Raw genomic sequence first — 16303 nt, 5'->3', positions numbered from 1 at the left:
TTGTGTCTTTTGTCATTATTGAGTGTTTCTTTAATCATGCATGAGTATTTCTGCATTTTTCTACCTTTTTTCAGGTCTGTGTTGAAATCCTTTAAACTTGGTCATTGTTCCAATTTTGCAGCAATGATTTTATTAAAATTGTTCAGCAGATATTTTGACATGCCATAGTTGGTAAAAAGCAGGTATTACTAATAAGCCTCCCATTTGTTTTCTGTCCTTTAATATTGTAGCTATAGCTGTGTGACAGTGAACCAGCACTCGCTGCACACTGAAACTGAAAGACCTACATGGAATTCAGCCAAATTTTATTTAATTACACCTGTAATTGTTTAACTGTGACCATGAATGGACAACCACATGGGCCTACCAGGCACAGGTCCAGGGGCCTGAGAGGTTTGTGGGATCGCTGGGCTGTAGCCTCTGTATTGGGGATTGTTAAAATGTATTGTTTGAAAGTGACGGAGCCTAAAAATAAAATAACATTTTAAAATTATAATGAAACACACAACCTAAAATGGACACCAAAAATAGCATGATGGCCAGAAGAAACATAGAATGTTCTCAAAAAAGCTGAAAAGAATCACCATAAAGTGACACAAAAGGTTAATAAAGACATTACTAACAAAAGGACTACAATGACAGCCTTTTTGGAGTTGTTTTTACTTTTTGAAATTTGTGAGTATTTCAGTATACAGTAGGAGGATGGAGAGGCGTTTTTTCTTCACATACTGTCAATTACTGTGAAATTTTATTTATCCAAGTTGTAATAGACTGCAAACTTTTTATACAGTTTGCCAACCTTAGTATTTTGCAGTGTACACTCCTCTGTGCACAGTGTTTTCTCTATTGTTTTAATCAACAAAGCAGCCAATTCAGCAGTGAAGTGTCTGTTTCTGAAGGAGGACTTTCGCATGTCCTTATCATCTTGGGCAGATATGCACATGGGTCTTCAACTGCCTCTTCTATCCTAATAAATTTTGTTGCAGCATGTCTCTGGAGACTATAGTGTACACATTTTAAGAGAAATCTCTTATTTCTTGGATATAGTTTGTAAAGGTTAAGGATATTTGACTTTTGGGGGAAATTTTTAAAGCGTAAAAATGTCATGCTACAGTGTTGTGCGGAATATCACTAGTATCAAGTAGTGCACTTAAAGAGAAGCATGCAATGGTAATTCTTCATCTCAAACAATTTATCAAAACAAAAGCTAACAACAGTGCTGGTATAACATAACAAAAACTGTCAGAGTTGAGTTAGGTTGTGTTAAAGCATTTACATTTAGTCATTTAGCAGACGCTTTTATCCCAAGCGACTTACAAGTGAGGTACAAGGCAGAAAAAAATCTAAGTCAAGGAAAAACATCAAAGTAAAGTCCTATCAGAAAAGTGTTCACAGTTCGCGAGATGCAAGTGCGAGAAAGAGCAGAAAGGATTTTTTTTTTTTTAATAGAGATTTAAGTCCATAGGAAGATGCGGAAGAGTTCTGTTTTCAGCAGTTTTTTGAATATTGAGAGAGAGTCTGCTGAGCGTCCGGAGTTTGGTAGCTCGTTCCATAATCGTGGGAGCATTGCTTCTTTGCGGTGCTGGGACCACCAGACGTCGTTCGTTGGCAGACCGCGGCGGGAGTTAGGTTGCGTTAACTCCCTCCAGGAAGTGAAATAAGACATTTTCCTCCTTGTTTATTCATTCCTGAGTTGACAAAATCAAAAAAACAGATTTAAAAAACAACTAAAGTTTAAATAAGAAGGACTAAAAGGAATTATCACTCAGCAACTTTGTTGAGGGCTATACATCATATGCGCTCTTTACTCATTGTATACGGTAGTGTTACACCCAAAATGTTCTGTACCTTCTCATTACCTGTATTACGGTAAACACCTTTTAGGGATGAGAAGAAGAAAACTGTTGTCACGTTATGATTGACTGTGTCGGATGGACAGAGCCGACAAAGCTGTTCTTTTGCTAAATAAACGTTTCATTGTGTGGCCAAAGAGACCAGAATGATTTTTACTTTATCTCCACACGCAGAATGAACGAAGTGTTCCTGCGCTCAACAGGTTATGGGCCCAGAGTGGAAGATAAGTGAACGTCTTAAGAGTCTCTTTTACGGACATTTTTGGCGCGACGCATTACGCGCGATAAAGAAGCCAATTTAGCAAGAACAGAGAAACTGATAAAATGGCAAGTCGAGCGACCGGGATCACGACTCCCCAACTTTACTTCGACGGCACAGAAGCTAAGTATGAGCTCTGGGAAACAAGATTCCTAGGATATTTGCACGTGCTAAAGCTAAAAAATGCAGATTGCTATGCTGAGCTAATAAGGCTAATAGACGACAGAAGCCTCTCGCTGATAAGGCATGAAGCCAGTGATGATGGTAGAGGAGCCCTGAAGATATTAAAGGAACATTATTGTGGAAAAAGCAAGCCACGGATAATAAACATGTACACATCTCTAACTAATTTAAGAATGGCAGAAACCGAGAGTGTTACAGACTACATTATAAGGGCAGAGAACATTATTACAGCTCTGAGAAATGCTGGCCAGCCATTGAGTGACGGTCTAATTGTAGCCATGATCCTAGGCGGGCTCCCAGACTCCTTCAAACCACTAGCTGTCCATGTGACACAAAATGAGGACAATGTCACTTTTGCAGACTTTAAGAGAAGATTACGAGTCTACGAAGAGTCAGAAAAAATGAGAATAATGGGGACAACAGATAATGTAATGAAAACACTACATGGAAGAGTTAATACTAAATCACACAACAGGAAAGATGAAGACATAAATGTAACCTGTTACAAATGTGGAACGAAAGGACACAAAGCAAGAAAGTGTTCCAGAAAAGTGTGGTGTAATCACTGTAAAAGCAACACGCACACAGAATCTATTTGCAAGAAAAAGGGAGAACGCGATGATCTCAGAAAGATTGCAGAGAACCAAGAGATGGATAAAGACCACTTCTTCAAGGCTAAGCACACAAAGAAGGAGAAACCAGCAGGTACGAAAAACTTAAAAGGCATCATGGTGGACACAGGAGCGACATCCCACATTATCAACGACATAAGAAAGTTCATCAACTTCGACTCTTCATTCCAACCGGGTTCTCATTCTGTAGAACTGGCCGACGGGACAAGATGCAGTGGAATAGCGGAAAAAAGAGGTACAGCAGTGATCTACCTTCTGGACAATGCTGGAAAACAACACAGAGCACAGCTACGAGACACACTCTACGTACCCTCCTACCCACAAGATATCTTCTCAGTAGTGAAAGCAACAAATGGAGGAGCGACTATTACTTTCAAAAGGGAGGACAATCACTTGATTACCAAAGATGGCAGCAGGTTTGACATTCATGAGACAGGAAATTTGTACTACTTGTCAACCGTAGAAGAGAATGTTGACCAATGCAATGTATGTCATGATATTCAAACCTGGCATGAAATTCTAGGTCATTGTAATTACGATGATATACAAAAACTACAAGGTGTAGTGAGAGGAATGGGGATGAAGGGAAACACAAAGCCAGACAAGCTATGTGAAGTGTGCACTCAAGGAAAATTCAGTCAGACGAGAAATAGGGAGCCAGATATAAAGGCAAAGAAACCCTTAGAGCTAGTCCACACTGATTTAGCTGGCCCCATGCCAACACCAACTGTTGAAGGGTACAGATATGCTCAGTCCTTCACAGATGACTATTCAGGTACTATATTGGTGTATTTCCTAAGATCCAAAAGTGATACAGTAAAAGCCACAGAAAAATTCCTGGCAGACATAGCACCATATGGAGAAGTATAATGCATCCGTTCGGATAATGGCACTGAGTTTACAAGCCGAGACTTCCAAACATTGCTAACAAAGAACAGGATAAGGCATGAAACATCTGCACCTTACTCACCTCATCAAAACGGCACTGCAGAGAGGAGTTGGAGAACTCTATATGAGATGAGTAGATGCTTACTAATAGAGAGTGGATTACCCAATAAGTTATGGAACTATGCCATACAAACGTCGGCGTACGTGAGGAACAGGTGCTACAATAGGTACACAAAGAAAACAGCATACGAGTTGTTCACAGGCAAGAAGCCAAATTTATCCAAGATGCAAAAATTTGGATCTATATGTTTTGCTTACAAGCAAGAGAGTGGAAAATTAGACTCCAGATGTGATCAGGGTATTTTCATTGGCTATGATAAAAACAGCCCGGCTTACTTAGTGTACTACCCAGACAGAGAAAAGATTCAGAAGCACAGGTTGGTAAAATTTACAACTAAAGCGACCGAAGAGAAGGAAACACAAACTTCTGAATCACACACAGGGTATGAGAATGTGTATCCTGTGGTTCAAAACCAAGAGAGAAATGATGTAATGGTGGAAAAAGATGGAAAGGATGTTCATGAAGTTTTACCTGAACAAAGTGAGCCCACATGCCCAGATAAACACACAGAAATGATCAGAAGAAACCCACCAAGAACTAGGAGGAAACCAACACATCTATTGGGATTTGAGACCGAGTACTCAGGGGACAATCTTAAAATGTGTGTTGACTTTTGTTACAGAATGATATGTAACATACCCCAGAACTATGAGGAGGCCATATCATCAACCGACTCACAGCAGTGGAAAAGAGCTATGGACGAGGAGATGAGTTCGTTGGAAGAGAACAAAACCTTCACACTCACACAGCTACCACCAGGGAAAAGGACAGTGGGAGGTAGATGGGTCTACGCAATAAAAACGGACATTGATGGACGTGAAAAGTACAAGGCAAGGTTCGTAGCGAAAGGCTACAGTCAGAAACCAGGAACTGACTATGAGGAGACATTTTCACCCACAGCTGATATGACAAGTGTAAGAGTGGTCATGCAGAAGGCAGTTCAAGAAAACTTAGTTTTACACCAGATGGATGTTAAAACTGCTTACCTACATGCACCAATTGACTGTGAAATATACATTGAACAACCAGAAGGCTATGAAAAAAGGTCAAAAACAGGTGACAAACTTGTATGTAAATTACAGAAATCACTTTATGGTCTCAAACAATCAGGGAGAAATTGGAATGCTATGTTACACACTTGCTTAGTGGAAAACAACTTTAGACAGTATCCAGCTGACAACTGTGTATACACAAGGGAGAACAATAATGGGAAGGTGATCTTAATAATATGGGTAGATGATCTGATTATAACAGCAGACAGTGAAAGCATACTGAGAGATGTAAAGAAGATGCTCACTGAAAAATTCAAAATGAAAGACATGGGAAGGCTGAAACACTTCTTAGGGATCGATTTTGAACAGACAGAAGGAAGAGTAAAGATGTCACAAGAAAAATATGTGTCAAAAATACTGAACAGGTTTAACATGCAAGACTGTAAACCTAGGGAAACTCCATGTGAACTAAAACTAGACTTCACAGAAAATGCAAAGAAAATGAATAACCCAAGAATGTACAGGGAGGCAGTGGGAAGCTTAATCTACCTGTCCACTCGCACCCGACCAGATCTGAGTTTTGTGGTCAGTAAACTGTCACAACATTTTGCTGAACCAACAGAAGCCCACTGGAACACAGTGAAGCATGTGTTCAGATATCTTAAGGGTACAGTAAAACAAGGTTTGTACTTTAAGAGAAAGACTGGAAAATTGGGTCTAATAGTGTACAGTGATGCTGACTGGGCATCAGACACTACGGACAGACGCAGTACATCAGGTTATTGTATCAGTCTAAGCAAAAACAGTGGTCTGATTGCATGGAAGACAAGGAAACAACCAACAGTAGCACTGTCTACTTGTGAGGCAGAATATGTGTCCTTAGCATCAGCTATACAGGAAAGCATCTATCTGGAACAACTACTCACAGGGATTGATTCGTATGAATATACAAGCACCATAGTGTACGAAGACAACCAAGGTACTATAGCACTAGCCAGAAACCCAGTTAACAGGCAGAGGTGTAAACACATTGACATCAAGTACCACTTTATGAGGGAAACTGTCAACAGTGGCAGAGTCAATCTAGAATATTGCCCAAGTGAAAAGATGGTTGCTGACATAATGACAACACCAGCCACTAAACTGAAATTGTCTATGTTTACTGAAGACATGTTTGGTACTTAAGAATGTCTATAATGTACCATATGATCAAGACAATATAACAATCTTGAGATGTTTGTGCATAAGTGTTAAGTTGATGAGCTAAGAGCGAGTGGGGGTGTTGAGGTCTGTACATCATATGCGCTCTTTACTCATTGTATACGGTAGTGTTACACCCAAAATATTCTGTACCTTCTCATTACCTGTATTACGGTAAACACCTTTTAGGGATGAGAAGAAGAAAACTGTTGTCACGTTATGATTGACCGTGTCGGATGGACAGAGCCGACAAAGCTGTTCTTTTGCTAAATAAACGTTTCATTGTGTGGCCAAAGAGACCAGAATGATTTTTACTTTATCTCCACACGCAGAATGAACGAAGTGTTCCTGCGCTCAACAAACTTTTTAGTTACAAATTTTAACTTTTTCTTTCTGTCTTACTATATACTATATTTCTATTTTACTTCATTTTAGAGGGAAACGTACTTACGTACGTACGTAATTATTCTACATTTGTAGGACAATTTTGGTTACTTGTCAATTATGACTTGCATACACAATTCAAGCACTTGTCTGATAATATGCATTTTATATTATATATAAGTTATATAGGCCTAAGAGCTAAATTAGTAGCCAGTTGATTAATAATACCTGCTTACTTTAACTTAAAATACTCAAATGTAGACATAAATGAGAATTTGCTGCATATTTTTATAGACTATTATTACTAGGTCTGGATTATTGCATTTCTCATATTTTAATTTCCAAAATAACAAAAATAGTCTGATTCTTGTGCAGCTAATGATAATCTTCATTATAAACATATTAACTGCAAAAGTACAAAGTTTCTTACACATCAACCAATAGTTCTTTTTTCCGCCTTAAGTACTTTTAACAAGTTTTACCTGAAAAATTGGAAATGCTGGACTTTTACTTGTAAGGGAATAGTTTCACAGTGTGTAATCAATCATTTTACTTAAGCGGGGTCAAGGATTTGGATTCACCAGTGGAAAAGAGTCACTTTGAACACAACTGAATGAAATCAAACAGTCACGAGAACAGCACATTTAAACCCACTTGACATTATTTCTAAAAATAAACGTAGGCTAATTGACTAGTATTGACCCGAGACAGCCTCCTGTGACGCGGGCCACCAATTCGAGGGACGCATGCGCAGTGGCGCAGCGTCACAGTAACGCCATCAGTACTCGGGAGCAGCTGCAGCCGCCGCAGCCGCTGGGAAGACGAGAGCTGTTGTGTTGTTTATTTCACAGCATAAACTTTTATGTACGATGTCGGGATTTGACAGCAACCCCTTTGCGGACCCAGTGGATGTGAACCCTTTCCAGGTGAGACCCCTGCGTTGTTTTCTCTCGCTGAAATAAAAATTTTCATGTAAAGTGAAGCCTGAAAGCGATATGCTGCAACAAAAACCTGTTTGGTTGGTTGCTGGGTTTGGCCTCAGCATTTCCTGAAGTAAGAGTCGTCCGTCTTATAAAGTATGCCACCCTGATGTCCGACTATAAGCTATTTATAAGTCATCTTTGTTAAACGGCATGTTTACGCTGCACGTAGCCTGTTAACTCACCTGCGCAGGTAGCAGACCCGTGAACAGGTGCTTTCTGATACTTGGCCACGAGCTATGACTCCTCCTAACGCGCCATTGAAAGAAACCGATCTTCTAAACCAGATATTTGAGAAATTCTGTTTTAACTGAGACAAATGTGGGCCAAGAGTGTGTTAATAGTTAACGTGCGACACAGTTCAGCTTTCGAAATCTGTTTCAGTGCTCGTTTGGACTCTTTAGGACAATACTTAATCCACATGTTGTACATCTATCTATCTTTATATAATATGGGGTTCTACTTTCTAACACCAACCATTGATCTCCCTTTTTTCAGGATGCCTCAGTCACACAGGCTACCAACAGAGTCCCTGATAGCAGTGCAGATTTCAACCCATTCTCCTCCTCTGACATGGTTTGCTCTAATGTTTTGTTTTTTTAAATAACGACTGATGCAGACCTGTAAGCATTGCTTCGCTGAGAGGTCATTTTATTATTTAGAAATCACTATTGCATTAACCTTTTTCACAGGATAACCACTCTGGCACCACTATCCCCATCTCTGCTGCCTCCACTCAACCTGCTGTGTTACACACCCCTGTGGAGCAGAGCGCAAGGGTGAGTCAGACACGCGTTTACAAACAGAAAAATGTAAAAACTGGTGTGTAGTCCAAATTTGTGCATTTTATCAGCCAATTGAGGTGAACTATTCAGAGTGAAGCTGTCTCTGGGAGTCAAATTAGTATTTAAAGGACAGGTTCACAGCTAGTTAAATCTGTATTAAAACACTATTTAGGTGCCCATACAAACATTTAAAGAAGTATATTTTTTAGTGTAAAATTTGACTTTGTGTTTCACTGGACTGTGTTTCTCTATTACGATGTAGTGGGAGGAAAATAACAGGTTTGCTAACAAAAAAAAAAAGGTTGCATCTCTGGAAGATTTAATGTTACCAATGTGAACCCATTATGAAGGTTAATGCTTTGTATTGTTATAAGATAAACATGTTAGTTTTGGGTTTGCACAGAGGAGATGGATTTTGATGGAGATGGATCCACTATCATATACAAATAAACATCTCTTTAGAAGTCTGTATGAATGGAAGGAATGTTTACAGCAAGTAAAACCTGTTTCAGTGTTCACATGTGCACTGAATTGTTGTTTAAGAAATTGTGAACCAATCCTTCAATATCCAGGACAATAGATGAGGCTACGATGATGACGATCACTGTGCTGATTCAATCAAGAGTGACTTATGATGAAAGAAAGGACAGCCAAGTCATTATTTCCATTTTTAGGCCAATATCAATATTTGAGAATTACGTATAGGCATGTCTGAGTAAAGCCTAGTAACTTAACCACATCAACCAAATCGGTGTTTTCCTTTCAGGATTGTTTAGACTAATGTGCAGTATATGTGATTTAGGTTTTACAATTTTATTAACGCTGCCTGTTTTGGAAATATTATTTAATTTATTGTGCAATATATACTTCACTGACAATATATCTATAATAAGCCACAGTTGTAAAACAATTTCATCTCAGTTTAGTAGCAGAATAACAATCTAACTATGGTAATGAGTCAGTAGTTACAAACAGGAAATCTGTTTCAAATCTGGCGTTAGGAGCTGGTATCTTTACATAGATGATTCACGTTTGTTGTACATGTACAGCTGCCTACAGCGTACTTTATAAACTTACCCTGGCATGAAAAATTTAGCAGGCGGTTTTAGTGATGCAGTGACAATATTGAACAATGTTAAGAGTGCAGCTCTTCTTCATCCACCAGGCAACTGCAGCTGCGGCCCAGGCTAACCTGGTCAAACAGCAGGAGGAGCTGGAGAGGAAAGCAGCAGAGCTGGATCGGAAGGAGCAGGAGCTGAAGAACAGGGCCTCCGACAGAGCAAACACTGGAGGTAAGTGGTAGCATTTGTTTTAAATGCTTCCAAGTAAAATATGAAAGCTACATAAACCGTCAGCATTGGCTAACCATTGACCATCCAGTTGTGAAATCCTGTGTTTTAGCTAAAGAGAACAACTGGCCGCCTCTTCCCACTTTTTTCCCTGTGAAACCATGCTTCTATCAGGACTTTGAGGAGGATATCCCTGAAGAGTACCGGAGGATCTGCAAGAGAATGTATTACCTTTGGATGTGTACGTGTCCTTATAATTCATGCGTTTTCTCACTGTGCTGTCATACTATCAACAAATTAAAAATTAGATTGTATTTTATTGTTAAATGTCCTGAGTTGTAGAATGTACAAACTTTTTCAAATGTTCGCATCTTCACATTATACTTTAGAAAAGAATCATGAGCCAAATTTGTTCCGATGCATGTTTAGAATCCTAGCAGCGATCATTCAAGCTAACCCACTGTGTCCCGAAAAGTTGCATTTGTCTTTATATTGTGTTCTTTGTTGCTGGTTACCAATCCACCAGTAAAATTTTTTAGCTTGCTGTTTGTCTTGTCAGTCCACAGTGCCACTCTCTTCCTCAACGTGTTGGCCTGCCTCGCTTACTTCACTGTAGACTCAGACTACGGTGTTGACTTCGGTCTGTCAATCCTATGGTTCGTCCTCTTCACCCCCGTCTCCTTCATCTGCTGGTACAGGCCTGTCTACAAGGCCTTCAGGTGCACTGCTTTACTGACCTTTTCCAATTGATTTACTATTAATGTGATTTACATTACACTCAGGGATGGATATTACTTTCCTTTACAAGCAGTAAAAATAAAGAAACTTGACAGTCCTGATTTTTAATTTTTTTTCTGTTTGTTTGTTTTTTAACTTCAATAAAATTTTAACGCCAACATATCTAATCATGCCACAAATAAGCCTCTTTAAAATAAAAAATCCTTAATAACATGACGTTCCTGTTGTCTGTTTTCTTTCCCAGGTCTGACAGCTCCTTTAGCTTCTTTTTTTTCTTTTTTGTATTTTTCTTCCAAGTTGCAGTGTACATTATCCAAACTGTTGGCATTCCAAGGTGGGGAAACAGGTCAGTAAGAACCTTTCTTAACTGAAAATTCATTAGCATTTTTGGTGACAGTCTGAAGGTGTGGTCTAAATGCATAAGGCCAGCATTCATCACTAAAATCAAGGGTCATATTTACAAAACACCCTATTCCTAAAAGTAGTTTCTATATGGCTGGGTGAGGGGAAACTCTTAATAATAAGGTGCGAGTTGGTCCTAACTTTACAATGGCAAACGTTTTGGTATTTCACACAGCCTTAGTTCTTATAAGTTATGGGCAGTGCACTGAAGATATGCCTCATCTCTTAAGTCTTTTGAGAGTCATAATGTTTTTTTTTTGTCTTTTTAAAAACACTTTATCAATGGACATTTAAAAAAGAATATCATTACATATACATACAATATTTGATTGTGCTTAGTTCTACTGGAAAGTAGGAGCTGATGCCAGTTACAGTGTAGCTGACAAGAAATCTGTTCTTTACTGTTTCATGTATGAAATTATGTTTTATGAAATTACTCCATGTTCTCTCTCCATCCTATCTGACACAGCAGTCACTAGATAAAACACCTATGACAGTGGACTGTGAGAAGTTCACTCATGAATCATAGTGTAACCCATAGCAGTGGGGCCAACCTGCTCCTTCTCTCAGCTTAGGAGTTCTCTCTGTTCTTTTTTTATAAGTTGCCCCTGGCACTGTTGTGAATGGCTTTTTAGATTAAGGAGATGGTTTGATGTTTTGTGAATATGGCCCCGGGTTTCTGTTCATTAATGAGAATCAGTATGTGCACTTTGCTTTGAGTAGTAAATAGGGGTTTGCATGGGTCAATGTGTCTTAAATCACACATGTGTTTGTTTTTTTCCTTTTTCCTGTGTCTCCTTTCTTGCGTCTCTTTGACAGATTCCTGCTGCCCTAACTTGTCTGGGTTGGTGCTTTGTAAGTCTGTGGAACTTTTCTTTTTAGGTTTGTTTATTTTCTGTATCATATAATACTAGGCTTTTTTCCAGTTTCCATCACTCACATTTTTAATTGTCATGCCTTTCCATTGGTCACCGGGGTAGATTAGGATATTTGTTCATTTTTAAAAACTTAAACTTCATGCTGTTTTTGATTCCAGATACTCGTTGGACACTATAGAACACACAAACACCGTAGAGAAAATATTAAATGACACATGGTTATTTGTTTATGTCTCTTTTGTTTACAGTGGATGGATTGCATCCATCAGCATGATCAGCATAAACCTGGCTGTGGCTGTGGTAATGATGGTAGTCGCTGGTTTTTTCACTGTAAATGCTGTCCTGGCTGTCATCCTACTGAAAATGGTATGCTTATGTAAATGTTCTGCACACTCTACACAAAGATGAATGGTGTGCCATGTGGCATATAAACTGATTATACTTTAGTATTCTAAGTATTAACCAGGCATGTTTAACTAAGTAAATTATGAATTAAAGTTGCCCAAAATAGTAAGTCACACAAGGTGTTGTATACAAACATAAATAGAACTGTCTTTGTATAGTTTATTTTCCCTTCAACTCATTGAGGTTGTGTATACATCAAAGACAGAAATACGAGATAAAGTAAGATAGTACAATTCCAATAAACTGGTAACAAAATTATCACAATATGCTGCATGGATATAAAAGTTTGGAAATACCAAAAAGAGGTCAGAAGTTAAGCCTACAAATAGTTAATTTACAACCCCAATTCCAAAAAAGTTGGGATGTATGTAAAACGTAAATAAAAACAGAATGCAATGATTTGCAAATCTAATAAACGCATATTTTATTCACAATACAACATAAACATCAAATGTTTAAATTGGGATATTTTACCATTTCATGGAAAATATCTCAATTTGGAATTTGATGACAGCAACACATCTCAAAGAAAAAGTTGGAACAGAGGCAACAACAGGCTGGAAACATAATTGCTGCAAATCAGAAACAAATGGAGGAGCATTTGACAACTAATTAGGTTAATTGGCATTAGGTCAGTAACATGGGTATAAAAAGGAGCATTTCATAGAGGCAGAGCCTCTACAATGTAAAGATGGGCAGAGGTTCACCAATCTGTAACAAACAATTTCAGAAAAATGTTCTTCAATGTAAAATTGCAGTTAAAGCTGTATCATGCAAAGAAGAAGTCATATGTGAACATGATCCAGAAACACAGCCGTGTTCTCTGGGCCAAAGCTTATTTTAAATTGGTCTGAGGCAAAATGTAAAACTGTTTTGTAGTCAAATTAATCTAAATTTGAAATTATTTTTGGAAACAATGGACGCCGTGTCCTGTGGACTAAAGAGGAGAGGGACCATCCAGCTTAGTGCCTATTGTGTGGGCATCTTACACATCTGGAAAGACACCATCAATGCTGAGAAGTACATAGAGGTTTTAGAGCAACATATGCTCCCATCCAGAGAAGGTGTCTTTCAGGACAATGCCAAACCATATACTGCATTCATCACAACAGCATGGCTGATTCTGAGTGCTGAACTGGCCTCTCCCTCTTCACCTTCTTATTTTATCCAGGATGTTTAAAATCATATTTCAGGATATTACATCCGCAACATATTTCGTCCAGGATGTTAAACACAATCTCTTGAGAGTGTAGACTAATGTGTTTCACAGAGACATGGCTGCAGGACAGTATGTCTGACACATGCATTAGTATTGACCGCTTCAGTACACTGCAGCAGATCGAAGGAGAGTTGGTCCTCACGCGCCATATTGATCGCCATCTATATTCCTCCCTCTGCCTCCTCAGACATCGCATGTGATGTCATACACCAGTCAGACTCCAGACCCAACATCCTGACACACTCTTTAGACCCTCCCCAACTTCAAACCGTATGTGGATTCACACCAGGGGAGAATTAAATTTAATTTTATTTATATAGCGCCAATTCACAACAATGACAAGGCACTTCACATTATAAAGTCCAGACTAAACAAGTATGTAGAGGCAACCAAACAAATCCCCCTTGAGCAAGCCCTAGGCAACAGTGGAGAGGAAACCTCCAGCAGAACCAGGGTCAGGGTGGGCAGCCATCTGCTTTGACTGGTTGGGGTGAGTGGAAAGTGGAGAGAGAAAAGAAAAGCAACAAAGCAAAATAATACATTTGGCAGGTTGGTAGGACAAGTAGCTGCGCACTGGAAAAACCCACAGCTCCAAAGCCGGGACAAAGAGGGAAAAAGAGAGGGACCCCCCTTTTCAACTCATCCCCATATATAGTTTTTATTTTATTTATTTTTACTCCTCTGGGTGTTTTTTTTTTTCTTACTTTTTGATCAGTATGTTGTATTTGTTTGTCTCGGTTTGGTGGATGTTCTTTTCGTTTCTTTATACTTTCACGCAGTGAGTAATTGTAACAAGGCAACACAATTTCCCTATGGGATCAATAGTTGTTGAATCTTGAAATGGTAAATAGTATCAGATGTCAGGTGTGTTCAGTCAGTCAGAAGCTTGAAGATACCATAGATGAGGGTGGGGAGGGGGAAGATAAAGTGAATTGGTATCCTTCAGCTTCTGTCTGAATGACACCTGGTTTTATAAACCTGTCACTGTCCTAATATGTCTTTTTTCTTATTCCTCCAGGTCCACTCTAAGTACAGAAGGACAGGTGCCAGCTTCACTAAGGCCCAGCAGGAGTTCTCCCAAGGAGTCCTGACTAACCGAAACTTCCAGACTGCTGCAGCCACCGCTGCCACCTCTGCTGCCCAGGGAGCTTTCGACAGAAGTCAGGGAAATTAGACCATTTATCACCCTTAATGCCTCAGGGTGATCTCTTCTCTGACCAACACACAAGACTAGCCATTTTCCAAAATTTTTACTAGGTTATGGGGTAGGATGGTTCATTGTTTAATGGAAATGCCAAAATCAAGTAACTTATGACATCAGATATTATTCTCGCCACATGATCAATGTAGTCAAGTGTTCCCCATTCTTTTAAAGACACTGTCGTATAATACAGAAGACAGGGTAGAGGGTTTTATACAAGTATATAATGACAACCATTATCAATGTACAATTTCTTCAAAATCCAAGCTCTGATGTATTCTAAAAAATGAATGAAATGCATATAAAAAGGAGCTGAAGGAGGATTATATTTGACAAAACACAAACACCCAAAAACATGTTAATGTAAGACCATCTGCAGAACACTGCTGAGCAAGGATGGGGCTTTAAAACTACATTATTCAAATCCTGTCACTGTTAATTATGCCTGTGCAAAGGATTGGAGTTTTCTGTCTCAATCTGGTATCAGAAATAAGCACTGCACATAGTCTGAATTACATAAAAATCATAGTTGACATGAGAATGTTTTGCCATCCATTAATGATGGAGCCATTGCAGCCGTGTGTACAGCCATACAGGGTAACCAGTCTCATCATTTCACCTTAATTTTAAATGCACAGTACTCGATATACTGAGAATTTTCAGGTTACTTTCTTCTTGTGCAATCAGACTAGATGCCCTGTAAAGTGAGATGCATCCTGTTACATGGTATTGCTTCAATTGCTTCACAGAGTTGCTGTTTGAATTTGGTCTTTGTATGTACTGTTTTGTATAGTACTGTACAGGGTAAACTGGTTATCGATGAAGGTAACGGGATGAAGGGTTTTCTTGAACTGTAGTGATCAGCTTACTAATTTAAATGAAGTGAGATTTTAACAAAATCTTTTGTGAGGGTAAATTAAGATGTGTGTTAACTGGGGTGTTATATTTTCATTTGTTTTGTGGATAGAAATATGTTGTTTTATGGAGTCTTGCAGTGATTAAAATAAAAGGTGGTGCAGGTTTATGAATGTAAAGTTACAGACTGTAGTATAGAGCATAGATGTATTTAAAGTACATTAATGAGCAAAAAGAACACAATATTTATTATTTTGATTTGCTATCTATAGTGATTATTTTGTAGACAAGTTACCTGTAACTGAGTAGATGCTTTGTATTTTTTGGCTGCACCTGTGTGTTAGGCATTTACATCTTTCCATTTTATTAATGTAATAAGATTTACATCTTATTGTAACACTGAATCACTTTCTTAAGGTGTAACCTGCCAGTTTGTGGGAAGGGATTTAAGCACAAGGCTATTGATGGTCAATTTTTTGTCTGTCTTCTTAAAAAACTTTATTTTATGAGCAGAATGTATATTAAGGGGTGTTGTAAATACTGATTAATTATTTAAACATTAACTGGAGGGGTATTTTTGGAAATTGGTAATCTGTCATCCAATAAACTGACAGTTTAGCTTTTAAATATTGGACGATCTTTAACTGAAGACTTGTTCATGCTGTGCCAAATGTCTTAGCTATGTGTAAATGTAGATCCAAACGTAGGACCAAATTGAAATGATTCTATTATTGACAAATGTTTCTGCCAGCTGTTATGTTTAATCTGATTGAATTTTAATGTTATGGGGGTTCATTCAATAGAAATCTAAGATGTAATCAAATCATGTCATGGGAACAATATTTGTTTTCTGTTGTTTTTCTTCTTTTTTTTTTTTTTGTATTTTCTAAATTAAGCTGCAATCCCAGAAGCACATAGCTACTCATGCAATTTTTAAACAGGAAAAGTCTGCAGAAGCACTCTTAGGCAGATCAAGAATTTTTTGAGAAAATTCCCCAGATGTTACCCCCATGCAAGGCAAGCATGCACAGAAAGATGA

General features: G+C 38.5%; 1 protein-coding gene across 1 annotated transcript; it reads left to right on the top strand.

Moving 5' to 3' along the window:
* The first annotated feature begins 7275 nt into the window (after positions 1-7275).
* Positions 7276-16174, top strand: scamp2l (secretory carrier membrane protein 2, like). The gene is made up of 9 exons (XM_067495777.1): positions 7276-7438; positions 7991-8068; positions 8185-8271; positions 9443-9569; positions 9679-9807; positions 10126-10285; positions 10549-10650; positions 11833-11950; positions 14227-16174. Exons 1-9 carry the CDS (start codon positions 7382-7384, stop codon positions 14380-14382), a joined length of 1014 nt encoding a protein of 337 aa, XP_067351878.1. The 5' UTR covers positions 7276-7381; the 3' UTR covers positions 14383-16174.
* The last annotated feature ends 129 nt before the right edge of the window (positions 16175-16303 follow it).

This window comes from Channa argus, chromosome 2 (genome assembly GCF_033026475.1).
Source record: "Channa argus isolate prfri chromosome 2, Channa argus male v1.0, whole genome shotgun sequence".
NCBI lineage: Eukaryota > Metazoa > Chordata > Actinopteri > Anabantiformes > Channidae > Channa > Channa argus.
The sequence above is the reverse complement of the archived record's forward strand: the minus strand, read 5'-3'. Positions and strand labels throughout refer to the sequence as shown.